The sequence below is a fragment of the Heliangelus exortis genome, chromosome 20 (genome assembly GCF_036169615.1).
Source record: "Heliangelus exortis chromosome 20, bHelExo1.hap1, whole genome shotgun sequence".
In the NCBI taxonomy this organism is placed as follows: domain Eukaryota; kingdom Metazoa; phylum Chordata; class Aves; order Apodiformes; family Trochilidae; genus Heliangelus; species Heliangelus exortis.
The window spans coordinates 3369596-3397329 of record NC_092441.1 but is presented as its reverse complement, the minus strand read 5'-3'; the positions used below and the strand labels follow the sequence as shown (position 1 = coordinate 3397329).

At 39.5% G+C, this 27734-nt stretch overlaps 1 protein-coding gene across 4 annotated transcripts in view; it reads right to left on the bottom strand.

Annotated features, from left to right (window-relative positions):
• PITPNC1 (phosphatidylinositol transfer protein cytoplasmic 1) overlaps positions 1-27734 on the bottom strand; it is a 78180-nt gene that overhangs the window by 8752 nt on the left and 41694 nt on the right. For all 4 annotated transcript variants that reach the window (XM_071763876.1, XM_071763873.1, XM_071763875.1 and 1 more), the window contains 4 exons: positions 20834-20905; positions 11208-11303; positions 2886-3041; positions 2086-2149 (listed from right to left, as the gene is read on the bottom strand). In XM_071763876.1, coding sequence (XP_071619977.1) covers positions 2086-2149; positions 2886-3041; positions 11208-11303; positions 20834-20905 — 388 coding nt within the window. The remainder of the gene's footprint in view (positions 1-2085; positions 2150-2885; positions 3042-11207; positions 11304-20833; positions 20906-27734) is intronic.

Genomic DNA, 27734 nt, shown 5'->3' with positions numbered 1-27734 from the left:
AAGCAGAGAACATGCTAGGTATTAGTAAATAGCTTTTCTTAATAATAAAGCTAAAGACAATTTAGTAAATGTAATGACAAGACATTCATACTTACAGTATCAGTAACAGGAATCACTCAGTAATATCCATAACACTACACATCCTTTAATAATTAGTTCTATTACACTGATGAGTTGGTTCAGGTTAGCTGACTAGCATCATCCCCAAGTCTTTCTCAAACTTGTATTTTATAAGATGCTAACAGACACACTGAAGGCACACAGATGCTTGAAACATTGTATTTTTGGAAAACTCTCCCTACAGACATTAACATGTCATGAGCAGTACAGAGTTTTACAGATTGAATGTACAAAACTGAACTCAAACTGGATCTCACTCATGCTGGGTAATGAAATACTGGGTTTCTACTCAGCATGTAGAAAAATTTGCACAGATTTTTCAAAATTCAAAAATTCATCACAATCAGTTTGTTGTTAGATTCTAGTGTAAAATTATGCAGGTCTGTGGGGTCACTGGAGATGTGTGTGCTTCTGCCAGCTGAACTAATTGACTAGTTCTAAACAATGCAGCATGTTTGAGTTTTGATGAAAGAGAGGTGTCATTCTTATCTTAAAAATGCCTTAAAAATGCCTAAAATGTTGTTTCCTGAAACTTAGGGAGGGTATAAATAAACATTCTAAATATAATCCCTAATTCCTATTATATGTTACAGTGATGTCTTGGAAACTGTTCTAGAAGTATCTATGATTATGGATACATCCTACTGGAAATATATGAGAAAAGCAGAAACTCTGTGAACTTGTTTTATAAATGTAATTGGCTGGTTTGATATTCAGATTACTCTGAGCTACAGCAAGTGCCCATTCCTGCAGCTGCTTCATGGATTCAGAACAGAGTTTGCAGGCAGCTGCTGCTGAACCAGACCCAGTAGGTTTTACATTTCTAGCCATTTTTCAGGAAGAACGTTTAGAGCCCCAGCTTTTCTTCACTGCAGTCCCCACTGACAGTTTAAAACTTTCCTAAAAAGCTGAAACTGTGTTGGAGCAGAGGCCCTTGGAGTTTGCAGTATGGAAATGACTGCATGTGAATGCAGCCTGATTCAAACTTGCCTGCAGTTCTCTGTAGAGCTGACTCTTGGCAGGGGCAGCTCCTGCCTACCTGCAATGCAGGGTGGAGGGACTGCTGCCTACCTGCTGAGATGTGTGGGATGGGAAAGCATCCTGCATCCTCCCTGGAGGAACTGCTGAGATGTGTGGGGTGGGAAAGCAGCCTGCATGCTCTCTGGGGGAGCTGCTGAGATGTGTGGGGTGGGCAGGCAGCCTGCATCCTCCCTGGGGGAGCTGCTGAGATGTGTGGGGTGGGCAGGCAGCCTGCATCCTCCCTGGGGAGCTGCTGAGATGTGTGGGGTGGGCAGGCAGCCTGCATCCTCCCTGGGGGAACTGCTGAGATGTGTGGGGTGGGAAAGCATCCTGCATGCTCTCTGGGGGAGCTGCTGAGATGTGTGGGGTGGGGAGGCAGCCTGCATGCTCTCTGGGGGAGCTGCTGAGATGTGTGGGGTGGGGAGGCAGCCTGCATGCTCTCTGGGGGAGCTGCTGAGATGTGTGGGGTGGGCAGGCAGCCTGCATCCTCCCTGGGGGAGCTGCTGAGATGTGTGGGGTGGGCAGGCAGCCTGCATCCTCCCTGGGGGAGCTGCTGAGATGTGTGGGGTGGGCAGGCAGCCTGCATCCTCCCTGGAGGAGCTGCTGAGATGTGTGGGGTGGGGAGGCAGCCTACATGCTTTCTGGGGGAGCTGCTGAGATGTGTGGGGTGGGCAGGCAGCCTGCATCCTCCCTGGGGGAGCTGCTGAGATGTGTGGGGTGGGCAGGCAGCCTGCATGCTCTCTGGGGGCTGCCCAAAACCTGCTGCTCTGAACCTGCTGGAAGCGAGCTCCCTATATTCCAGATTGATCTGGAACCATCTCCATTTTCTCAGGAACAACTTCTCCTGGCACCTGATGGTCCATGAAAGCAAATGGCAACGTGCTGCTCACTGCTGTAAGGTTTGCAGCAGCTCTTTTCAAAGGGCTAAATGTGGAGAACACTCACCATACCACTCATCCACCCAGGCAAAAGCCTGGCGGTGCCCAATCAATAGGATATCTCTGACCACCTGCAAAGCAAGGGAAAGGTTAAATACCTCTGCAGCAACAAAACATTTTAGAAGAGTAACCCTGGCGTCTTTCAGCAAGACTTAAAGTGAAAAATAATCCAAAAAGACGTGCCCTAGAGAGTCAGACATGCTGGCTCTGAAGGGCTTGTGGTCCTAACTCCCAGTGAAGGTGGATCTGTAGCCAACACTGGATCACATTAGCATGGCTTTGACTGGCATAGGAAGCCATTTGGGAACATGTACAGAATGCATTAACCTTTAGGCAATAAGACTTTCTGGAACTCTTCTGTTTCCTTGTTAGTTTTCTAAACACTCAATACTCTGCAAAATATTATCATTTGGCTGTTACACCATTAATTAAGCAATTTTTTACTAGATTGATTGGAAAACTTTTCCACTACCTTTTTGTAAGAAATTCTGCACATCATTGCTCCATGGTCAGTTCTCATGTATATCTATAAATATTTCAGTTGATATATTTATCACAGTATTGAAAGTATTATTAATAGTTTGTCTCAATCTTAGACTCAAGCAGCCCCAGGCTGAGCAGCTCCAAGTTTTTACCCAGAGATGAACTCTTTGGCTCCACTCCAGGTCCTTCAGACCTTGAGAGAGGTCTGAGAACAGATTCATCTGAGCTCCCTATCTTCTACACAGCCATAGCTACATTCCTGTGCAGGGTGGTACTCAAGTTCTGCTTATGCAAAGGATAAGAAACAGCTCCTGTTTCACTGACCTTATGTACAAATTGCTCTACTCTGGTCTGAAGTCCCCAGACTTCAAATTTCACAGTCACAAGTTTGTAGGAACACATAATTGGCTGATGGGTCTCTCTCCAGCCTTCTTTTAATTGGCCTCTCCCAGTCTTCTGTGACTTGAAATATTTAGGATCCTGCAAAATAAAGAAAACATGCAGAGAAATGCAAGAGAGGAAGTCCTGTTTGTCAGCCTGATAAAGTAAATGTTTTGATAAGACAAAAGAACTGAAAACATGCTAATAAGCATTACAAAAAAGTAACATGAAATGGACTTAAACAAGCCCCAGGGTATCTAAAATCCATTCCTGACTTATATCCAACAGTCAGTGAATCAATGGCAGCATATTCTTGGAGATGCTTTGACAGCCACATCATCTAGGACATTTTCTGCTATAGGAAAATAGGTTATTGCAAGTCATTACAATGCAATGCACTCCAAGTGTTATTTATGACCTTTGGGAAAAAAAAAATGTGCCTTTTCAGAGCTTGCTTTTTCACTTCTCCCTCCGTGTGACTTACTAGCACTTTCTACCCATGCCTGTCTTCCTGAAATCACATCCAATTTGAGCTTTGAAACACTGATGTGACCCTGAAAATGCCATTTGCAATTTTAAGTGAACTTGTTTATCCCAGTGGACAGCTAAGTATGAAACTCCTCCAATTTAGCCACCTCTGGTTACACCTGAGTCATGGTAGCTTTGTGTAAAACACTAATTTCAACTCTATCTGGTAAAAGATCTGGAAAATCAAATAAATTATTGTTGAAATTACACCAGCAAGACCAAAAAACCAGAAAGTAATTAATCTTCAAAGTTTACTTGTATCTGTACAAGTTTGATAGTTTTATCTATCAAAGTGCTACTTTCAATATTGGCATAATTCCATTTAACTTTATGTCCAATTCTGCTAATTACATCTTACAAATAGAAGTAATTTACAGTTAAGTACTGATTTTCAAAGCTTGAAGATACAGTAGTTGCAGTAAATTCATAGTGGAGCTTCTAAAATCTATCCAAGAATAACCCCAGTGCTCACCTGCATTTTTCTCCCCAAAGGTGAGAGCTGGGAAGATCTTTTAAATCCATCCTTTGTCATAAAAGCAGCTAAACATGTAATTAATTTTGGGCTTAATTATGTGCTAAATGGAAGACAATAACTGTCTTTCATTCACTGTGAGATTATATAACATTCAGCCTTCCTTTTTTGTTTAGTTATCTCCTGACTTGGCTTCTGATTTTATCTGTAAGCTGAAGCTCTGTCATTAAAGCTTCTTCACAAAGTTCTAATGAGGTGATAGTCTTCCTTCTCTGTGAAAGTCACTGCTTTTATTGCTGACATATTCTTTTCTAAATAGAAGCTTAAAGCTCACAGTATAATAAGGTTTCAATGTTAAATCACCATAAAAAAACAATTTATCATCATCATATATCAGAGCTAGATACCACTCTGTCTCACAACTCAGTCTCATGCTCTTCCCAATCTTCTCCCTCAATAAAGCTTGACCTCGGATTAATCCAGATATTTTCTGATTGAAAGAGTTTGTTTTATCACTGATTATTGCCTGAAGTAATTAATATATTAATACAAAGAAAAAGAAAATATAAAAAAATATTTTTATCTGGAAAACATAAAAAGGGAAGCACTAAGACATAATATTCAGAAAGGGAAAACAGAGGGATCAAAGGGAAAAAGAGTTTAATGAAGGAAGAGTTTGCTGCTTTTCACATCCACATTCAGTGCCAGTGGGAGGGAGCCACTGTCTTGATAAAGCAATTCAGATCTGCACTTTAATAACACTGAGTGTTATGCAGATACACTTTATATCCTTTTGGTGATAACCAGACCTATAATGGAATAATTTCAGTCCAGTCCAAGGGGATTTAATGTAATGAATTTGAGTCACTACCAAGCATTCAGAATTTATAAATAAAACTGAAACAAGAACTGCTAACCTGACTGCTCAGCCATGCATGTCTCTTGTTCAAAATGCTGGATGCTGTGAAGGGAAATGTTTTACTTTGTTTTGTTGTTAACCCAGCAGACTCAAAGTGAAAAACATTCTTAAACTGGTGGCCCACAAATAATCCATCCTGGCCACCACTCCTGGTTGCAAACTCCTTCAGCAGCACCAGTGGTGGCACCTTTGCTTCCCTCTTGTCCATTTTTCCTGAAGGACATGGTGTTTAGTCACAAATTGGCTGGACATGATGTTTAGTCACAAACTGGCTGAGCAGTTTCAAGCAAGGAGCCAGGCAATGATGGACAGTTTGGGCAACTTATATTAAACAGCTTTTATGGAAATCCCTGCCTTTCCAAAAACATTAACTTACTGACCCTATTAAACTGCAGACTGATGAATGGAAGCCAGGAAATGGGAAGAATTCAGAGGAATACATTCCCAGGGTGCTGTATGAAGGATCAAGATGTTAAAGATTTTAGTGACTGCTTGCTCAGGGGACCTAAAGCTCAAAAATTATTGTGTATAAAGTGAGTAGTGAGACTTAAGCTACACAGCACCCTTAAGCAAAATGAACTTTAGTTTATTTTAATCTCTGGGCATGAGTGGTTTGCAGGGGTGAGCAGCTACCAGCAGTACAATGAACATCACTGAACATCCATGCTAAAAACTAGAGGTGTTTGAGATAATCTTGGACTCTTAAAAAGACAAAAATTCTGGCTTAGCACTTGCTCGTGATAGGGTTGATGTGAGGAATTTTTGAGGGGAAGTATTTCCATATTTACCTCTATATTTTGCATACATTTACAGCTTTCTTAGGCCTCTGCTATTGGCACAAGGAGCACAACACACCAGGACCTTTGGTGTGACCAGGACTGCTTATCTTTTGCTCTTCAGTGTCTGATGTAAAGCCCACTGCCATCAGTGAACACTTTGACATGAAAGCCACAACCAAGACTGATTTTTATGTGCCCAGCTCCATCACATTTATCTTATCTATATCATTAATTTTATGTGTCTGATTTCTTGCTTTTAGCCACCTATGCATTTCTTCCTTGAGAAGACATCCAAAGAACACTGTATCTATTCACTGTTTCCTTCTCAATCTGTTTTAAATTGTAATGGCATAGCTAAAATCTTTTTGTTTAAATAACCTCCTCGTCCTTTTATCAGACACAATTTATTAGGAAAGCCCATCTGGCAAACCCTTTTGCTACAGAGGCACAAAACCTACTCTGTATTTGCAATACATTATTGCCAGGTGCAGAGTGATTTAAAAATAGCACTTCTGCTAACATAGCAGAAACATCATTACCCATGAGCAGGGCTTATTTGAGAATAAAATGTAAAATAACAATAAAATAGAAGAAAAGCCCCAGTGAGATGCATATGGTTGTAAATATATCACTCTCCCAGTGTTTCTTACTTAGGTCATGTCTTGCAGTTCCCAGCTCAGCATGCTTATTATTAGAGATTCCATTATTTAGAATTTAGTATTTATTTACTTAACCTTCCTCACGGACTGCAGACGTCACAGGCATCAGATGTGGAACTGTAACCTCCTTTCAGAGGCAAACACCAACATCCTGACAATATGGCACTGAGTTCTTGCAAAGCCTTTCAGCTTTAACTCTGAAATGTTCTCTTCTGCTTCAAGTGAAATAAGGAAACACATTATCTGTGTAAAAAAAAACTTCCAGATCTGAATGAAATCCATCCTTCCTTCCTTGCTTTTAATGCTTTTTGGTTTTTTTTTAGACTCCTATTGCAATATATTCCACCATTGTGCTGCTGAAGTGCAGTCAGTCTCTTTTCCCCCCTTTAAGCTGAAGAGCATTTTGTTTGATCTAGAATTTCAGACCCAGTCCTTTGTGGGTTTAATACATGTGATGGAGCATTTTACCATCAGCTGGAGTTGCTAGGTTTTAGATTTCAGCTTATATAGCTGGGGCTCTGGAAAGATCTGTTGGTATAAGATGCTATTGTAGTTATGTAGACTATTTTTTTAATGAATTTTTTTTTTCCCTCTTCTTGGATTTTCCATTTAAATATATTTTCTGGGAGAGCCAGCTAAATACTTCAGAATTATAAGTATTGGGAGAGTTCTCAGGTGCTAAAATATGATAATCCAGCAAGCTTTTATGAGGGCATGCAACTGAAGTGCTCAAGGAAAAGAAAATTTGCATTTCATTTTTCTTTTCTGTGCCCTGTACTGAACCAGCATCCTGACATATTGCACACACTCACTGGGGCTGAGGCAGCTGTGTTATTGCAACAAGCAGAATTTTTGAGCTCTGTAATGTGTGAGAGGTTTTGTTCATCTGAAAGCACCTGGACAGTAGTAAGCTGGACTGATTACAGTGTTACAGCTGTGTTAAGGTCAAAAAAAGGCAGCAGCTGAAGAACACTGCAGCAGCTGCACGAAATCTTTCTGTTTGGAGGTAACTTAAAAAGTTTATTCCAGTAGTCCAACTCTCAGCTGCTTTGTTATAAACAGGAAATGAAGCACTGTTAATTTTGAGAACTTGAATATGGTGGCAAAGAACATTTTGCTCAGTAGCTCATATCTACAGTAAATGTTTCATTTTAGTAAACGATTCACTTGAGGCCCTAACTCTTCAGCATAGCTCAGTTTTATTCTTTTCTATAATTCAGATAAATATATATGTCTACATGGGGAATACACGATGGCTGGTGATACATATTCACTGATGGTGAAGTCACAAGGAAATGACTTTACAAAATGTACAACTACTCTTACCTGCAGGCTTGTTCATTCTTTATACAGAACTATAAAATTCTGTATTCAATGTCTGTTCAGATTTGGAAACATGCAAACTCCTCACAGCAAAGCAGGCAAACCTGTTAGCTTGGATCTAGAGTCAAGCTTTCTCAATTTGGCACCTCACACTTTAGCATCTTGAAAGTGTAAGAATTTTTAGGGCTCTGTGTGTAAAAAAAGCTGTATTTAAGATACAGTCTAAGTCATCTGGTGGCTATTTCACAACTGCAGATGGTCACTAAATAACTTGCTTGGGCATACCCAGAACTGCTGCAGCTACATGGGCAGAAATCAGTACCTCTCCATGGAAGAGGGAGCTGGGCTTTGTGTTGTACTAACTTACAAAAATGTCTTCTGATTTGCTGTTTGTTTGGTGATTTAAGTCCTTCTGTGCATGCACTGACAGATAAACCCCTCCATTCCTAAGGGAAATGAAATCACTTCCATGATTCTGGTGGAGAGCACTGGGGGTTACAGGCAGAGGTTCCATGATCCTCAGTGAAGCAACAACTCTCCTGCAGCCTCCAGCTAACTGCAGTTTTTGTTTTTCAGTGTTAGTTAATACATAGGAGAAGTGAGAAAGCAGATTTGAATTCAATCATTTTCCCTGTCACTGCCACAACATTTTCATGGAACACACTTCCTTCTCACCAGTTCTAAGTCAAATTGACCCATGAAATTCAAATGGGATATTATACATACAAAGCTGCTCTACACATTTTGTCTTTTTATGTGTGAATCATTATGTCATTTACAATGGAAGGAAGAACACAGAGCTGTTTATAACATTCATATCACTGAAACTCAAAAACAGCTTTTTGGATGATGAATTGTAGGAGGCAGAGAACTTGTTTGTTGCTTCACTTGTTTGTGCTCAGCCTGGTGCTCTGGGTCCCTTGGATACCTCCTGAACCCTTCTGTGGCAACTGCAGTTTTATTACCCCTGGTGGTGATGCCAGTGCAATGCACACACAGCTACATCACCTGTGTATAAAAAGGAGAAAACCAACACTAAAGCTGCTGTGGTTCCTCTTGTTACAACCCAGGAGTTATTTGATGCACAAAGAAAGGGCACAGTCAAATTGTAGAAAGGGGCTTTTCATACTTTTTCATCTGAAAAACTTATGATATTGACCCAAACAGCTTGTGAGTTATAGCTAAACACTTCAAAACTAAAAATAACTGAAATCACAAATACTTGCTTAATAGCAACTCCATAATCAGTGCTGCCTGGTCAGAAATCCCCCTCCACAAGAAAGTTCATAAGCACTGTCAAAGAGCAAACAGCTTGAGAAATATGCAAAGGGTTTAAATTATTTAAGATACTTCTCCAGTACACAGTAATACAACTAAAGAATAAAAATTGCAGTTAAAAACTGCAGTAATTTTAAATAGAGACACACTTCTGTCAGGATATAAAAGAAATGTAAAGCTCATTTCTAGAAGGCACTAAGTATGCTGACCCTGATACAGAACTTGCTTAATTTGCAGCATGTGAAAGATCCCTTGAAATGAGGAGATTACAAACATGCCTGAAGTTAAATTCATTCTCATTGGTCTTTCTGGATTGGAGTCAGAACAGTTATCCTGTGGGACCTAATTCTTCAATCCTGGGGATTGTACTCCACTTTTAATCTTTAAATTTAGTATCAATTTAGATTAAATGATCTAAAAGCAGCCAAATTGCTGTTATTAGAGTAACTAAAATACCCTTCAAAAGCTTGCAATAAATGCTTTTTTGGTTAACTCTGAAACTGTTATTTGGAAAACATAGACTGTGTCTCGTTTACACAGAGTTACTTTTTCATGCTGTTCTGATTGAAAACAGAGAGAAATTACAATTACAAACATTAAAAATCTTTTTATAGTCCATAAATTACGTAAGAGGTCTCATCAGAAATGGGATTTGGCTTCATCACATGGTAGCATAAAAAACCCCATAGTTTGTAAACTTTGGAAGGTACTGAATTCAGCTCTCAGTAACTCAGTATCAGCTGCAATCTGTGTGCAATTAAATGCTCAGGTGTTTTAACTGTTTTGTAAGAATTCTGAAATAGAATTTGGTATTCAACATACAAATCATCCATCAGTACAGAAAAAACAACAGATGCTGGGCTATTTTTGTTGTTGAAATCCATATAAAATTCCATTTTGCTTGGAATCTGTTCTCTAGATTTGTCTTTGAAAGAACAACAGAATGACTCTGAAATACTTTTTGCATGTAACATGAGGTTATTTTTCTATATCATAAGATTAGTCATATGGAAATTATGCTAAATAGTTGGCTATTAAAAAGTGAAGGAAAGCTGAAAATCTCAATGTTAAAGCTTCAAGTTTACAATTTCTGGAAGTGCACACACTGAGATGGAAAATCTGACATAATTTCATTAAAACACAGTCACATACTGACCTGTCCAATAGCAGAAGTCATCCCTATATGGAACCAGAGGAGTTCAGATAAGATGATGGGACCAATAAGCTGGTTTATGAGGTGTTATCTAATTTTTGGTACATAGCAGATGGGTTTCATTATCTAAGGAAACTAATAAAATTACTTTTCATTCTCCTGTAGACCCAATTTTGGTTTATGACCCATACATAAAATTTGAAATAGGATCTATAAATGGAAGATAACAAGTACCTGACTTTTTTTAGTCTGAAAATCATGTCTCCTCTGGTATAGAAATATATTCATTGGCAAGTCTTCATCTGCTGTCCTAAAAATGATTATGTGGTCTCATTTTGTATAGTCAAACAGCCTGCCACACTTATTGCAGGCTAGGAATATATCCTTGGCTCCAGAGGCAAATCATATCTCCAAAATTAAATGCAAGCACAGATCTGATCATTCCTCTCCAGCTACTTTTTGAGAAACATCATTTTTCAGCTCTGAGGTTAAAACATTTGGAACTCATCTTCATTTGCATGGGGGCTGCTGCTTTCAAACCAGCAGCTGCATTGACCTAAAAGGAATGTGCTCCTCAGAGATGTGCACTATCAAATATACATGGGAGGAGCTTTCAAGGGAATTTTTCAGAGTGGATGTGTCTGTTGCCATTGATGCTTTGTGGCAGATTTGCTGCAGTCTGCAATATGCTTCAGTCCCTCTTGGTCTTGGCTCATGGTTGCCCCTGGGCAACTGAGCACCAGCCCTCCCCTCACTGAGCTGAGGCACCTTGTGTGACTTATTAGGGCAGGATGCAAATAAGGACAAGAGAAATGTTTAAAACTGCTCAGAGCTGCAGGCACTTCACTGAGCTTCATGATTCAAAGAAAAGTCCTTTTTTGCTTTGAAAGGATTCAGCTGAATATCAAAGTTCTGGTAGGAATAAAGGTGTGAAAGCATTTCAAAAGGTTGGAGGAATCATCTGCAAGAGAAAGTGTCAGACAACCTAGGCAGAGGGGCTGCTGCCTGCTTCCCCTCTAGATCAAGGATTTAAAATACTACTGACCAGCAAGATTTCATTTTAAAAAAAAAATTTTTTTTAAATTATTGTCAAGGCTTCCCTGCAAGCTTTCACATTCCTTTCTTCACCATTTCTCAACCAAGTTGTCTCTTACCTCTGATTCTTTGTAGTAGCGCTCAGGAATCTCATCACTGGCAATGTCAATAAAGCAAACTTCTCTCTCCAGGTCTTTAGCTTCTCCATCAAAAATCTGCAAAAGTTGAAGAATTATAACACTGTAACAGAAATCCCTTACAAAATCCACCTGGAATAATGATTAGGAGCCACTTTCAGTGACTTGAATAATGTGTTTGTGCCTCAACAGCTCCTGCTGCAAAAGACCTGGGTTTTTGCAGGGACAGAGTCACTATTCTCTCACCTGCTGCAGGAGTCACAGGGCAGAAAAGGGCTCTTCCCAAGATCAGATATAGGTGTTCATCACCTACATTAATCCCAGCTGAATTAATGATGCCACTGACTTTTTGGGGAACAGTGCACTAAGTCAGGTCAATAAACAGGAGGCTGCTTAACACATCGTGTTCAGCATTTACTGCTCACACCTCTCGTCTCCCTTGCACTTTTTGGGATGGAATCTTTGGCCACAGACAGGAAAATGAACAACTAGGAGTGGTTTCATTGTTTTCTCTAATCTTTGAACTAGATTCCAACACTGTGTAAAGAACATGATTTTCTGGATTCTGGATGTTTCCAGCTTTTTCACTCTGGGGACAATAATGAAATGCAGGTCTGTTGTGTGGAGTCATCAGGCCAAGTTGCTCTTACACTAAGAATAAATATTTTGATTGAACAGCCCTCAGTGGAAGCTGGAAATATATTTAGATTTTGATCCTTTAGGACTTGGTTTTGAACACCAAGCCTCTTGTTCTATGCAAGGAAAATGATGGCTATAATCAGGAAACAGAGGTCATTTGCATCTGCAGCATAGCACACTTCTGTGCCTCTGTCCATAATTTAATTATTTAGGCATCTTACTGACCCATGTGACTCATGCTATGTCTGCAATAAATTTCTGCTTATGATTCTGGGCCTTGGAACTAGAGACTAGTTAAAAGGCTGTCATGAATTAGTGCCATAAAATTCAGGGAAGCTGTGCATAAACTCTCAAGATCAGTCACAAGCTAATGATGTGCTTTTTCCTTTGGGGCACAATGTTCTATAGCTAATGTTTCCAGGAAGCATAAATATATATATATTTTTTATTATTTATTTAAAATAAATGTAGTGAACACTCTGTAAAATTCATTTCATTTCATCCTAGAGGAACAGTTAAAAAAAAAAAAAAAGCCAGCAACTATTCAGTAACAAGAATGGTACTTTTTTATTTCTGAAAAAACTGCAGCTGCCCACATAAAGCCTTCAAAGTGAGCAATGGATTACAGTGGCCAAGTACAGCAGTTGGTAAGAACAGGGCTGGGGAAATCACAATTCAAACAAATGAAAAGCTGAAGTTTTACTCCAGAGTTTTACCTTGTCTTGGTATAAATAAAACAGGCAGCACTGGATGCTTACTGAACTGGATGTAAAATGTTAACATGTCTGAAACTGCAGAAGAATGGAACAAAGGAAAACTCCATTCTGGTTTTATTTGTGTACTTATTTTCCTCCTCCAGTTCTTATTTTGCAGAAAATTATGTTGATTATTTGAATAAATTTGAGACAGGAGGTCCTTCCCCAGTAGTCTTCTTTTCTAGAACTGGGGTACATTTTTAAAAATAAATGTTATGATTTATATATATAAACCAGGTCACTTTTTTTATAAGCTTCCTTGCTTGCTTTTATTCTAAACAAATTCAGGCATCCAGAGCAGTCCCTTGATGAAATCAGTTGAACTATATCTGGAACAAGATGCATTTCAGCAAAATTTCTGAGCTTTAAATAAAAAAAGGGAGATTTTTCTTAAACCAACATTACCAGGTCAGCTGAGGCTCTGACTCAGTATCTGGCTTAAGTTAAGCCCAATAAATTGAAGCACATGCAGATATCTGCTCATTTCCAAGGACCTAAACAGAGACTACTACCCAGTATCTCCTGTGAAGACAGATGCCCTGCTCTGTCACTGCCTTGATCCACATATTGCACCTCTAAGTAATACAATTTGAAATTCTTTTTCTCTCTTTAAAAGTGGGGATGACAGATGCCTCTGCAAATCTGTCAAAACCAGGAGGAATTTTTCAACCATTTTAACTACACCTTATTTGCTGCTCAGGCCATTCCCTCCATTCCAGGAGTTTGTGGGATGACATTCCCCCTTCCCTTTGCTGGCAGAACTTGTTGTCTAATCATTTATGCTTCTCCCCTTCATAGACTTTCCCCACAAGATCTGCAGATATTTAATCATCTCATTCTATCAGCAGCAGAAAACAAGAAGTCATTAGAAAGCAAGACCAATTTTTTTTTTTTTCTTAGCTCTAATTCTCTGATTGCCTCTCCTTGCCACATAATCTGGGATTGCCTTAAAACCTGTAGGGAGGATGGGTTTATTGTGCTTGTGATCCAAGAGAGCAGAGAAATGGAGAAGTTTTAAGGGAAGAGATTAAAGGCCACAAAAAGAAGCAGAAGGCTCCCAATCTGTGCAAGTTTATTTGCAAATGTGCAGCACATGACTGGTGAGAACAATCTGTATCCTTAAGAAGATGATGTAGAAAGACAGAATATTAAATATTACATTGGAAAGAACTGGACAGGCTTTACATTTGGAAGCCAAGTAATTAATTGAGATTGAAATACACTATCAAATGGAAAACAAAGAGTAACATTCAAGCTGAAGTGTCCTTTTTGCTGTGGGTTTTATTGCTTATTTTAGGCAGAGGGGGGGGAAGTGTTGCAACAGCTTTTTACAAGAGACACTTCCACTTTCTAAAAGGGAAGAAAAGTCATTAATTCACTCACAGAATGACAAAAAGTGGAAGAAAGGCTTTAACTGGGTCATCTTTACAATTGTCAATGGTTTCTTCTGGGGCAAATTTAAAACAAAAACCAACCCAACCCTGGCAGGTGATCCCAGTACCTCAGGAAAGAAAGATCATACAGAATACTGCAGCAGTGGAAGTGCTGGTGAATTTTTCTTTCCTTCCTTTTCCTCCTGACCTACAGTGACAACAAGTCCCAGCACACACTTTGCTGATGATTTCTCTTTTCTCTGCAGCCAAAGCCAGAACAGAAAGTCAGGTTTTACGTCAACACCAAATTTAATATCTTTTCTCTACAAGCTCCTTTCCTATTTTTCTTCTCTCTCTTCTGTCTCCAGGCTAAATTCCTGGATTCCTCCTCATTCCAATGTAGGTAATCCAAAACTTCATTTTTATGACCAATCACCAGAGCTAACCTGGTTTGGATATAAAAAGGATCAAGCCAGAGTCTGCTCAGTCCATGGATTACACTCACAGTGCCCTCACTCACCTGCACTCTGGGACTGCAGGGACCAAACCTGAGCTTTTTGCCTTGCTGGGTGACATGATCCATGGTTCTCTCTTGTGATGTTGGTTTGGGGCTTTTTTATCATCATCAAGAGCAAGGATGGTGTTTAAGGGATCACCAGCTGGGAAGTTGTTCATCTCTACCTTTACTGTTAAATGTTTTTTTTTTCTTTTAACAGCCAAAGCCTAAAGACTTTGTGGTCAGAGAGTAACAATTCTCATGTTAAACACTAATACCTACAGAACAGAACATTTCCTGTGGAAATAACTGAAGAGCAGGTCTACCTAGAAATAACAAGTTGTTATAGATGAAACTGATAAGACAAACTATATAGAGAATTCTGCACTATAAATAAGAAAGCTTGAAAATGGGTGGGGTCTTTTTTATTTTTTTTCCCCTGAAAACTCATTTTTCTGTCTCTTGTGAGGTTCTGGGTGAGAGATCTCTATGTTTGTCTTCCTGTGTTAGAACCAGAGAGTGAGCCACTGCAAAAATGCACCTGAGGCAGTGAAATTAAATGGGTAAGAGTGAAAATTTTTTTTTTTCCCCTTTCAGAAAATCAGAGCATTTCTTAATTAATTACTGGCAGGTTATATGGTAGTATATGTGATTATTATCCCATGTGCTAAGCAATCAGACACCTGTGCCTACCTACACATTGAAGCCAAAATAACTACACTGTTTGATATTCAACATGGAAATGCAATTTATTGAGATCAGAACTTCCATTATAGATCAAATTTCCTCTTCTATTAAATCCTGCTTTGAGATAAGAAGCATGGCTGAAAGCATTGCTCTTCCCTTTCTGCCTCCCCATTTTTCCTGCCCTGCCAACAAACCCAAAAGACTTCCCAGCAAACTTTAATCTTCATTTTGCAGTAGCTGACTGCAAAGCTGACCATCACGAGATGACATCTTAGGGAGACAGACAGGCTATGACTTAAATGGCATGACAAAAATGTCCTTAAACATTAGAATTTGAAATTAAATTTATCTCTGCCTTTGTAACTTTTTTATTCAGCTATTCATTGTTATTGAGCTTAAAAAAAAAAAAAAAAAAAAAAAGTAAAAATTAATTACAGAGCTAGAGGAGCCCCCAAGTTCAGATGTATATATGCAACATGGATTTCTTTTTCATTCAGATGTTGATATTTCACTGAAGCTATTGGGGTTTCTCCCACCTTATTAAAGAAGGAAAAATCTGGCAAAAAACTTCCTCTCCAACTTGAAATCCTAAGCTCCTTAGCCTGCCACCATCAGGGCTACTGGCAGGTCTCCAGTGCATTGCTACACCCTCCTTTCACAGGTTGTCTCCTCTGGTCCCCTTTAACTCTCATTTTTTCTGAAGGAAAATTTGATCTAATACATTTTTCATTTAATTTACCAGTGCTGTACTGAAGTTTGTTACAACCCAGTTCCATGTTACTAAGACAGGAGATAAAAATAGGGGACAAAACCATCCTAAAAATAGCAACACTAGAAATAGCTTTTTTTTTTTTTTTCATCTCTGGCCATACCTGTTACTTCAGTCAAACGTTTCAGAACCAGCACTTCAGAAATATGCTCTGGGGAGGATGCAGGAGGAATGAGCCAATACTTGGGCTCTTGTGGGGCTGCAGGAGCAGAGCTCCCTGTCAGGACAGGAATTTGGAGCTTGAATTGATGGCCCTGCAATTTATATCAAGTTTATATCAAATAATACCTGCTGTGAGCTGGCTGGGTTCAGTGTGCTCAAGCTGTTCATGTGTCAAGTGAGACTGCTGTTAATTTATAAATGTATAAAATTGGGAACTACCTGTTGTTTTCATCTGGCAAGTGATCATTCTCAGCCATGCTTTTTCAACACTGTATTATCTTGGAAAGGCAAGAAACATTCTGATAATAGATTTTGCTTTTGATTGACCAAGAATTAGTGCTGTGGCTCCAATGACTTTCCCAGCACTACTGACAAACACACTTACAAAACCATGCCCAATAATACCCCTACTTTGTCATTTTGAAATATCACTAAAATAACTAAAATATAACTAAAATATACTTAGAAATCTTAACTCCACAACTTTATCACTCTTAAGAATGTTATTCTTGCTAATAAATATCATGGCCCTTTAACAAAAAGAAAGATTACATGATTTTAAGGTCCTGCATGCTATTCTTTAATAATCAAGAGCCAACCATTGAGCTTTCCAAAGCAAGATGTTATGCTGCAAAGACTGTTGTGTTTTACAGAAGTGAATTTCCATTACTGACAATTATTGGACTATTTTTTAAAATTTCTTCTTTTTTCCTTTCCCCAGACACTATCAGATGGTAAAAATTCACTTCCCAAGTGTCAGCAGAAATTAATTCTGTGGCTAAAAAACAGAACAACAAAACCCAGACAAGCAAAATGATCCTTCTGCAACAAACAGAAAATGGAAATGTTTCTCTGATTCAGGGATTTTCCTGAGCAGTGTCTGCCTTCACTTCACCTTTGGCTCTACCTTTGCCTGCAGATGGCTTTTTAGGAATTTTCCCCAGGCACTCAAGAACTGACAGGGAGCTGCAGGGCCTGAGATCATTGGGCACTGAGCACAGGGTCTACCAGAGCCATGTGGTGAAGTCTGTGTAATCACCAGAAAGCCTAAGCTGGGGCATTGCCCATTAAAATTAAAAAAGAAACCAAATTTGTCTGTGGGGTGTACTGGAACAGAGAGAATAGGGATAGGAGTGAGAGCAATGCACTGTTTGGAACAAAATTTTGTGACATATTCCTCATGTGACATAAATACTGAGCAGTCAATGGTCTGAAAAAACACAGTATCTGCCCAAATAAGAAAAGAGGTTAAAAAATTCTGCTCATGGAAACCACAGACCGATCACTTCTCCATGAACAAGCAGTAACTTAGACCACTCCTGCTTGTGATTCCTGAGCATTTAATTAATTAGGTAACCTTCAGAATTCTCTTGTATTTAACCTATGGTTTTAATATTCAAAATATAAACTTTGTGTGAAAAAAATCTGTGCCCTGAGTGATTACCACACACTTCACAGCTTACCTGCATTCACTGAAGCTGTTGCAGCACCTGTACCTCCCTGTTCCTTACCTTATGCAAGCAGGTAAAGATGCAATAGGGAAGCAATATTTCCATATACCCTACAGATACCACCTACAGTGTCATTTACATTCTGTAATTTACAATAAAAGTAAACAAAAATTTCTCTTTAAACTACGAAGTTTACTAAAAGCCCCTAAGAGGAAAGACTGAATGGCCTGACTCACCAGGCTGGTTTCCTACACTAGTAATGAAGCTATAAAGGTGGCAGTGACAATATTTGATGTACTAACATGTTCATCCACCACTGGATCTGTTTTTCTCAGGAGTTGCCATGCAAACACCTCGAGGTGACAGTGCAAAATCTGCTGCACTGCAGCACCAGAAATCTCAGCTGGATGGATTTGTGGTGCTGCACTACTGCCAGCCACACAAACTTCACCAGTCTTTTATTTAAATAAAGGGGTTTATTGCCCGTTGTTCTTTCTGGGAGTGTTTATTTTTGTGCAAATCAAGTGCAAGTTTTAACAGATTGGGACAGTGGTACTTTAAGTACATTTAAAATAGGTTAAAAGGATCACAAAATCTAAGCAAGAGAAAAATCAAGTTCCAAAGCAGGTATCATTAGCTTTCACTAGTTTCTTTTATCATGCTGATTGGCAAGAAAAATCAAAACACTTTTGCATCAAGATATATTGCAGTAATTAGGTAGAATTTTACCAGGCAATGAAATATGTTAAAAAAAAAATAATTCCCATAATATGCTCCCCTGCTACATGACAGCAGGAACCTGAGAGCATTTATATTGCTCTCTCCACTCATCAATGAAAGTAGCTTTAGGATCCTTAAATCTACTTATTGCTTTTTACAACAATCTCCTTGATTCCATAGCACAGAAATGAAGAATAGATTGGAGTTCAAAGATTTCAAAAAAACTGTGTGGTTTAAAAGCAAAATTATCTCAAAACAATTGAGTTAAAATCAGACCTGCATTATTACCCTCATCACTGTAATATTAATATTCATTCCCTATGTTTTGCATCACAGCTGCAATATTTACAGAAGTATTTTTTTTAATATTTCTTCATCAGCCACAGTTAGGAGCTGCAACAAAATAAAATATGGTATATCTGTGGGAATCTATAGAAATGGTTGCTAAGTTTCCTGTTGTTTTCTGACCAGGCAAATGCAGTGAAATTTAATCTAGACCCATCTGATAAAAAGAAGAAATGTTTTTTGCATTTTCTTAAATGAGTGTTCATTGAGTAAAAGGAACAAGAATAATTCTTAGCCCTAATTCTGAGGTGTTCTGTTTGGTTTATCAGAAGGCTCCATCAGATCTCTCCAGATTTATTCACCTTCCAGCCTCTCAGGGCTGCACCAGACACATCTGTGTCACCAGATCAGTGTCACTGGATCAACCACAAAAAAAAAATAAATCAGGTCTTCCATTGGTTTATTGTGTTCACACTGGTGAACATCATTAGAATCTCAGAATTACAAAGTTAGGGAAAATAGGGCTGGAATGCAGCTTTCAAATTCTGCTTCTCTTTCTCCCCAGTAAGGGTCAATTAAATCTGTTAATTATGGTAAATTCTTGCCTAATCTGCCTGCTCAGGTTCCTAAGTATAAAGGCAATGTAATATTACTGGCACTCTGCTAAAAATTGCAATTGAAGAGCTGCACTGAAGCAGAGTACAGATTCTTTGATTTACATCATCTGAGTGTGTGTTGCTTTCATCCTAAATTCACTGGTTGGGTACTACTCAAGGCTTGATTCACAGTGTTTTAGCCACAAAGCTGACACACACACACAAATTTGAGAATTCACTGATTAAATAGCTCCAGCTCTTTCTCTGTAAGGTACAGAACGTGTCTTCTCAGTGCTGACATGGTGATGTACTAGCAAACTAAGCTGCACCCTCCTGAAACCAAAGGTGTTGGCTTGCTCTGCATTAAAACTCTGCCAAAAAGCAGAAGTGAACACTAAAAAGAGCATAAATTACATAATGCTCACAGAGTTGGTAATGTAACACACTTCTTTTCCCCCTCCCCTCTCTCTCCCTGATCCAGATCTGGCTCAGACAAGCAGTGACTCTTTGGTACCTGGTGGCTAATACATAATCTCTGTCATGTTCCCATTGGGAAAGTATCTGTATGCCAAAAACGTTACTCAGAGTGCTACCTTGTTCCTTCAGATGTAATTATTCTGCCATGAGCAGCACAACAGCTGTCAGCCTGATGAACAGGCAGGCCCGAGGTGCTTGGGGAAATGTACCTCCCATCTGGAGAGCAGAACCTGAGGAGCCTGCTGGAGGGATCCCCCTGGAAAACTCTGGGCCTCAGATTCCTTAAAAATCTGTTTAATGCCTTCTTCCTTCTCAGGAATGGGTTTGCACACTCCTTCACTGAGTCTCTGTATCACAGAACAGTTTTTCAGACATTTTAGCCTGTATTTCACACCTAGAGAAAACTTTTTCTCACGAGTCTGCAACAAATGTTTAAAGCCCAGCAAAATGGAACATGCAGAAGCTCATTTGCCTATTCATCCATGGGCTAAGTCTTTACATGCCTGGCTTTATTGGACATTATTCTTTTCCTGCTAGCTGTGCAAACCTGCTTTGCTCCCTCCAAAGTCCAGCTGAGCCCCTGCCTTCTATTCCTGAGCATCTCCTGATCAGCAGCTGCTGGCTGCCCACTCCCACCCTTCCTTCTGAGAGGATCTTGCATAATTAATTATCCTTTTCATCTCCAAGTCTGAGAACTCTGAAACTTTTGGTAAGTGACTGCCAAAAGCATCACCTTGATAGTTCAACCATTGTTCCCTAGAAGTTGTTTACTGAGATCTCTCATCTCTGACCATTGTTTAGTTTCCTGTTTGCTCTTCCTAACAGCTCCTTTGAATTTAACCCCCTTGATTCAGAGAGAGAAATGTGGAACAGATAAAGTAGAATACAAATACATCGGGAAAAAAAATAATATTTTCTTTACTCCCCTTAATTGTTCTTCAGGACTAAATTCATGTATCTAAATAATGTATTTAGAGAAGTATCAGCTAGAATGTGAGGTGGAGAAGTTATGTACATGAATCTTTTATCTCATGGTGCTTTAGAGGAAACTTCTCTGCAAGCTGACAAGCTGCTAATGAGCAGGAGACACAAGCCTGATGCAGCCTTTCTCCCAGACTGGAAGACCTGCAGTCTCCAGATACTGAACACCATGAACTAAGAGGGTAAAATTAAATTTTACAAAAGCCCTCATACTTACACTGTCGTTGCTTCCTTTGTTGTCCTCGTATTTTGTCTCTATATGAATGGAGAATTTAGGCAAAAATGAACACTGCAACAAAAGAGAAATACGTTTGACACAAGAAACACACCTTGCTTCAGCAGCTCAAGACATCCTGTTTGGTATTGGCTTTCTTATTTCTTTCAGATTATGTCAAAAAAAAGAGTCAAATATACACAGGACATGAAGGCAAAAGTTTTTAGGGTTCTGGAGTGATGTTGAGATTCTTCCTGAAAGCTGCAGACTAAACTAAGTTCCTAAATAAATTAGTACAAGTACTTTGGAATAATTGAATACAACAGTTTGCTTGCTGACTACACAGAAGAATACAAATGTCCTGAATGTCTTGCAATAAATTCAGTTCACTAAGATCTTGGGAGCAGCTACATATTTGTCATCACAGATTAGCCTACCCCTCACAGAAAATAATCCAAGGACACTTCATTAGCTTTGACTGCTAATGTGACTGCTAGAGACAACAATGCTTTGTCAGGGCTTTTTTTCATTTTCAGTGAGAAATGAGTTTTAGCATAGCTTCCTATTAATGAAATTAAGATGGATTATAAACTGCTGTGGGAATTATTTCAGACTAAACCCAAGTTAATCTTTAGAAAACAGTGCAAGAAAGTTATGAATGCACAATTATTTTGCTACCAAAGATAGCTATTTCTCTATTTTACATGGAAATAAATGTATTTTGCTGTGCACTGTGTATCTCAGTTGTCTTGCCAAGACTAGAGTGGGTAATACTAGGCAACAATTCCAATAGATAAAATATTCAAAATATCTTTTTTTAAGGATTTCAGAAGTTCTTTCAAGTCAACATTTCAGATAGGCAGAGCAGATGCCCAGCAGCCTCTGAAGGACACGAGGTCAGCACCTTTCTTATTACTCATCAAATCTTTCCTTGCATTTACTGCCAGGTCCTTGCATGATGCATCACTAACACCCTATGGCAAAAAGTCTTTGTCAAGACTGTGACTGTTTCAGGTGCTGAACACACAGATTATACAATGGGGACATTATCATGGCTCACTGCTCACTGCTATTGGTTCAGGTTTGGACTTGATAAAATTTGAGGGTTCTCCTAAGGGTGAGGCTGATGATGAAGGAGAGAGGTGACTGGGAAGGCCAGCAGTAGTGCAACAAAAGTGAAATGAGAAGCCAGCTCCCTTGAGACTACAGCAAATATTTTCCTGATTTCATGAGTATCACCCAATAAATCATTGTTCAGTCTTCTTGGGAATGATTCAGGAAACACAGGGATGCCAGCATGTCCTAAAACAACCTTTTGTGTCACTCGGGAGGGTTTGTATTCAGGCAGTGTTCTCCTTGCTTTCTGTGTTTGCAGGAGAACATGGGGAGTTGAAAAGTAAATTACTACTGGAGGTGGATGATGAAAAGTAGATTTCAAAAAAATGCATAGTCTAGTGACAGATATCATCTGCCACACAGCTCTGCCACAGAGCACTTGGGAAATAACTACACTGGTGCCAGGGTGGTACCAACATGGGTTATTGATCTGAAAAATGTTGCATGCAGCAGCCATGTATTTTACAAAGGTGTCTGAGTAGAGGGGTCACAGTCCAGGTGTACAGAGCTCTTGCTGACAACAGTCAGCACAGGGGCATCCAGTGGGAATGCATCCTGCAGGAAATGAGAGGAGACTGCAAATGAGTATTTTGTTTTATCAGACATTGCTGGTACTGAGGACTCCATGCTTAGGTCTGAATAACAGCTTTTAAAAATTTTTTTTCACTGAAAATGGTAGAGATGGATGTCATACTACTTATGAAAAACTAAATGTTTAGAGCAGTTATTAGGAAAACAACATTTACTGGCATTGTGTCTGCATTTTTCAAGGTTACTGCTCTAGGGCACATTTTATTTACACAGTGGTGTGTATTAAGTATCCATCCTCTTGATTATAGCACCCAAATTCAATTCTCTTTGCTACAAAATTAAACAAAATCAACACACCCTAAATAAAACCTAGTCACTGATAAAAGCAGAAAACAGGATTACATCAATGATCTATGAGTAGTGGAAGGGCCATCAAGGGTAGATAGTGGTGTTGAGTAGTGATAACGTTGAGTAGAGGGTGTTGTGAGCTGACAAAGTGTTCAAAGTCACACAGCCTGAATTTAGGGGGTTGTCAGAAACCTTCATGGCTCTGGAAACTGCTCTGACTGCACTGACCTCAGCAGCTCCAGGCACTGCAGTTCTCTCAGCTCTTTGAAGCAGGAGCAGGATCCACCACAGGGCTTGGTGCTGCTCTCGTGACCCCATTGTCAGGTTTGAGAACTCCCCTGGCAGAGGGAACTTCAGAGCAGCATCTCCTACATTTCCAGCCAACACCCTCACCATAGCAGTTTCTCTTCTAACTGAAGAAATTCAGGAGTTGCTGGCTGGAGCACAATTTTCAATACTCAAACCCATTTTTCTGTATCAAAACAGTCACTCTTAGCTTACAGTTTCAGGAATAATAGAAGATAAAAATGCAAAACATGAAAAACTTTTGTGGGTATAGATTTGAAGCACGGCTGCAGTTTCAGAGGAAATTTTGAAGAAAGCCAAATGCCAACTTTCCTTTTTACCTTGCTATTAAAAAAAATCTCCTATTTTCAGTCACTGTCTAGAGTTTACCAGCAATGAGTCAGATATTGATACTTTGAAATGCAGCCATTTCATGTATTGAACAGGGCTGCATTAGGCTGCCTGTGGCAGTTCAGCAAGTCACTGCTTGAATCTAGTTTTTTTCTGTGACCCAGAATTTAAACTCTTAAGTAAAAAAAAAAAAGATCTTCTAGTCTTGTATTTCAAAATGAGTAAAACCAAGAAAATGCTAAGGATCTTCCAAGTATCAAAGAAGAATTGTAAGTGCCTTTTACCTTAAACCACCTTGTCAGAGAGCAGTAAGCAATTTTCTGCACAAAGCTATCAAAAGTCAACCTCTCTGTGTATTTAGTCTAAAGGTGAGGATTGTGGCAATCGAATTCCAAATTCACCCAAAATGATTCCATTGCAAAGGGATCTGTCAGAAACCCAACTGACTGGCAACCACTTCTTTAGCAGCTGTGGGGGGTCTCGCTGGCTTTCAGGAACACTTAGCAGGGTCCAGATTTTTGAACATTTCACAGACTGTGTCTCATGATTCATCAGCTGCACTCTGACTAATTGGCAGAGGGCTCTGGCAGAACCAGAAAGATGTTTATGCATCCTTCAAAAGATTTCATTATTCATCATGCAAAAAGTTGTCAGGTTTTTTTTCCCCCCCTCTCCTTCCAGTCGCTTTGTATTTACTTAGCTGGGGATTAAAAGTGTTTTGCAACAGTCAGAACCCAACCTAAGAGTGAAAGGGAGGTAAAAAACCTTTTAGTTTTTTTTTTTTCCAAGCACCACTCCCTTCCTGCTCTGCCTCCCAGGGCCAGGTGCTCTTCCAGCACAGACCTGGCAGCCAATCCCTCCCCTGAGCACACACAGGACTGCACAGGGCACTGCTTCCAATTTTCCATTTCACTGTCTCCACAGCTTGCAAGGTTCCTCCTTTGACAGGAATAGTGGCAAATTGAACCTTTGACTCGAAATTGGGCTTAAATTCTACCTAAGAGGCCAAAACCTGCAGAGTCTTCGTGTCTTCAATTAGCAGAGTTCTTTGTGTAAAGCCCTCCAAGGAGGAGATTGTTAAAACCCAGCAGACCCATGACACAAATAAGGAGAGAATTCTGGGGGTTTTTGTTTGGTTGCTTCAACTTTCTATATTTATCATCCCTTTTGGAACAACCAGAAGAGGTTTAAGGCTCAAGAGAGCAACCAGTGAAGTAACCGGAACCTGCAATAGTAATTACCAGGCATGAGCAGGGGTATTTCCAGATTAAAATAAAGTTAAATGAGAGCAGCATATGGAAACCAGACTGCAGTTACATTTTCAATTCACTACAGATAACCTCTTGAAAAATGAAAGGCCTATTTTTAGCACGATGATTGATTAGTGTTGCCATGGCAATAAGCAACACTTAGAAGAACAGGGTAGAACCTAAGTATGCCAAAACACTTGCCAAAGTCTTAAAGAGACAAACACACAGAGTCTTTTACAACTGTTTTATGGAGAAGGCCATAAAAAATAATCTTGGCTTCGTGATTACACCTGAGGTGGCTGCAGGAATTACTGTATTTACCAGTAAATAGGTTGGACAGAGCTGGGAGAGGTTTCTTTACCCTCTATAACCTGCTGCACACCACTCAGTGCTATTTCATCAGCACCATTTTAGCTACTGTCATTTTCCATTCAGTTTCTTTCTGCAGCATGTTCAAAGAGCTGCTGGAGACCTCCTCATTGCACTGCACTTCTTGGGCTCCTGGTGAATATTAATCCACAATCCTTGGGAGTTATTTTTGTACAGTAAAAATTAATCCCACTTTTTTTTTCTTTTTTTTTTTTTTTTCTTTTTTAAAGCAGCAGAAGCATATTCCCCTAAATCTTGACATAAAAGTCTGGAGAGGCAGCCATTTCATGTAAATGTTCCCTCTGATCTTCCATCACTTTTCAGACTGATTGTTTGGTTGTTTTTTTGTTTGGCTTTTTTTTTAATATGGTCACATATACATTATTTTGGCAACACAGGTGGAAATAAATCTTTTATGGAGCAATCTCCATGGAGCTTAATGCTCAAGAACACAGCAACTGCTACAATGAGAGACTGGCCAAAAAAAGAAGATTTTTTTTTTTTTTTTTTAAATAGGGTAAATTCTAGGTACCATCTCTTTCAAATTTGACAAGCAGTATTTCAGCAGTCAGTGGATAACAACAGCAATTCTTTATTGAAGATCCAAACCCTGGAAAAGACAAATAATGTCCCTACTTCTCACTCAGAGGCAAAGGGGAAGCAGGGCAGGAGGCAGGAGGGGATCCAGGGAGACACCCATCTAACAGCCCCAGAGCAAGAAGGGGCATTTATAAACATGGAAGATGGATGGAACAGGAGGAGGGATGTAACATGGGAGATTGCCAGTGCCTCTGGACAATGGTGAGGACAGAACAGAGACCTGGATATGGGAGAAAATCCAAATTACCCATGAGGATGGATAAACAAGATGTTGTTCTTACAATTTCTATGCAAGAAGATAACATGAGGATCACATATTGGTGTCTCTACAGCATATTGCAGATTACAAGACTTCCTTCAGCTGTTTACAGAAAGAATAAAGACAGTTTCTTTAACTGAATATTCAAAGGTTTTTGGAAAATGGCCACTGTGCTCTTGTTTACCTTGGGAATCCTCGGGGCAGGACTGCACATGAGCACACAGAGCTGCTCTGTGATGAGGGTGATTACACAAACCAGCACCAGTCAGGATGAGAGAGATGGAAAAGAATACACGGAAAGGGCTGGGCAGGGTGATGGCAGAACTTGGGAGATGTGACTCAAAGACAGGGAGGAGAATTTGGAAAGCAAGATAAGCACAGGAAGGTGGCAAAGCGCAGAAAAAGCACTGCTGGGAGGAAAGAGTCTGAACAATGGAAAAACAAACACCAAAAAAAAAGGGCTTGAAAATAAGCAAGGGAGTTAAATTCTCATAAACAAGCTCAGGAAGAAAACCACTGTTCGTATCACACACAATAGCTTGAAGATGAAACAGTCAACAAACAAGTTGCTTCCAATCACTACGAAACTCAGCACTTGGCTCTGATTTTGCCTTCCCAGAGAATCAGTTCCTCTGCTACCTGGGCACAGGAACCTGCTCAGAGAGGAGGAACAGAAGTGGGAAGCAGTGTGCAGCTCCCTGAGTCAGAGAGGGGTTGGGAATGCTTTGTACTAAGGCAGCAGTGGAAAAAGAATTCTTTGATTTACCCTGTTTCACTGGGATTAGATAAAAATACAGGTTGGTGGCTTCCTGGAAATATGTTATTTGTTTCTTATAAGTACCACAGAGGTCCTTCCTGCTGCTAGAATCTCTAAAGGAAGCAAATATCTGTTTTACTAGAGTAATGCCACCAGTTAGCCTGCCTTCTGACTCAGGGGGTGAGAGGGAAGAAATTTTGGTAGTAATTTTGCATTAGGCTCTAATCTTGCAATACAGATCCTGTTGCTTTTTTGATGTAGATTCTCCAGACACTCAAGCTGGAGGAAAGTTTGTGCACAGAAGACTGATGGGTTCCATCCAAACTTCCAGCACTGGTAATCAGAGAAAGAGAACACAGGGAAAAAACTCTACAGATTTCTTACAATGTTTATCTGAAACAACTTTTTCCTTTTCTTTTTCTTTTTTTTCCCCTTCTCAAGTCATCTGATTATAAAAATAACAATTACAAAAACATTCCTTCCAGCTAATTTACTTCATGGACTCACTGGCAGCTGACTAAGTGAAGCACATAACATGCCTCTTCTCAAAAGGAACCAAACCTGCAAGTCAATAATGGAACATTTAGGAACTCTCTCTCTGAGGTCTTGACACATACCAGAGGAAATAATTATATTTGCCTCAGTTTTCCTTGAAATGAGGCTCAATTTATTTCTTAGAGTGTCCCACAGACCCTTTGGAGGGAATTTCTGTCTTTAAGAAAAGGCCTTCCAAGGTATCTTACATATTTTGAGCAATGTCTGTGGGTTTTTGGTTTTTTTTTCAGGATTCCCTAACAAACACAGCAGATCAAAATTTAGAGAAATTTTCCAGACAAGGATAGAAATTATTCCCAGTGGGATATTTTAAGTCTAGATTCAACAGTTTGAGGCAAAGACACTTTCTCTATTTCCCTGGAAGACAATTTCATAGTCTATCAGCTCCATTAAAATATATTTTAGATTTTTGTCTGAAGTTTGGTTTCCTTCAGCTCATCCCAATATTTCTAGTTCTCTTTCCTTGCACCATGGTGAGTAATT